This window comes from Alligator sinensis, unplaced genomic scaffold, assembly GCF_000455745.1.
Source record: "Alligator sinensis unplaced genomic scaffold, ASM45574v1 scaffold1178_2, whole genome shotgun sequence".
Taxonomy (NCBI): domain Eukaryota; kingdom Metazoa; phylum Chordata; order Crocodylia; family Alligatoridae; genus Alligator; species Alligator sinensis.
In genome coordinates, this window is record NW_005843193.1 from 92,486 (window position 1) to 93,580 (window position 1,095).

Here is a 1,095-nt window from a genome sequence, read left to right on the forward strand (position 1 = left end):
CTGTCCAGGCGGGGCAGGAAGCCCAGATGCTCCTTGTGCTCCTCCGACAGCACCAGCAACATCCTACCCGCCCGCGGCCGTTTCCCCGCTTCCTGTCAGCTGCAGGCCCCGGGCGGGCTCTGAGGCGGCCTTGCAGAGCGCGGCGATTGGCTGCTCTGGACCCGGCGGGCGGAGCCAGGGGCCAGAGGCGTGGCCTGCGCGCGCCCTTGTGTTTCCCGGGACGCCCCGCGCCGCTGGTGCTGGGCAACGGGGGGAGCCAGTCAGCGCGCGCGTGGGCGGGGCTGGGATTCGAACAGGGGCAGTTCTCTGCTAAGCCCTGGTTAAAAGTATAAAAGTAAAGCTGATTATTAGTTGTTTTTGAAAAATAAAATCTCCGTCTTTTTGTGTGCCTCTGTTTTCAGTGCACGGGTTGGAAACGTTATGAAAACGTCAGAATGGGAGGTGTCGTCAGCCACTAGGCAAACATATCCCATGGTAAGAGTGGCTTACCTGCCCTTTATGTCTGAAGGAGTGAGAAGGGAAGGGATGAACTACCCAGGGTGCCACACAGACTCATTGTTCTTTCTCCTTCCCACAGAAATAACTGCCTCAAATATGATTTTAATCATTTTACATTGCAGGAAAGAAATTTAACCTGAAAGTGTTAATTGCATATCATGTTCAGAGATTTCCAGGAGTTAGACATGGAAATTACCTGTTAGGGCATCTAGTCCACCGGCCTTGCCAGTGCAGGAGGTTTCATTTTATGTAATTCAGGGCTGTCCAAGTTGCAAGTAGCTCAGGGCAACAGGCCCCGCCTCCTTGAACCACACACCAGGCAGATGACACACCCTGGGCACATATTGCAGGAGCTGCACGCTGAACCCCGACAGGCCCCTTGGCTAGGGACAGAAATTACATAAACTGGTATAAGCGACCGGAAACCTGTTCAAATCTGTAACAGAACTGAAGTTCAGTACATGTCAACTGCTTTCAAAATGGCCAAAACCAGTTTAAGATAAACCTAGATGGAAGTAGTATCAGACTTAACTGATTTAGGTTAAATTGGTTTATTGAACTTCTGTCCCAGATCCCTTCCATATTCAAGTTAACTCA

The 1,095-nt window shown here is 51.3% G+C and overlaps 1 protein-coding gene across 1 annotated transcript in view; it reads right to left on the reverse strand.

The window, feature by feature from the left end:
- COMMD2 (COMM domain containing 2) overlaps nt 1-116 on the reverse strand; it is a 5,267-nt gene extending 5,151 nt beyond the window's left edge. Inside the window, exon 1 of the mRNA XM_014526914.2 lies at nt 3-116. Coding sequence (XP_014382400.1) covers nt 3-62 — 60 coding nt within the window. The 5' untranslated portion in view covers nt 63-116. The remainder of the gene's footprint in view (nt 1-2) is intronic.
- Nucleotides 117-1,095: the final 979 nt, after the last annotated feature.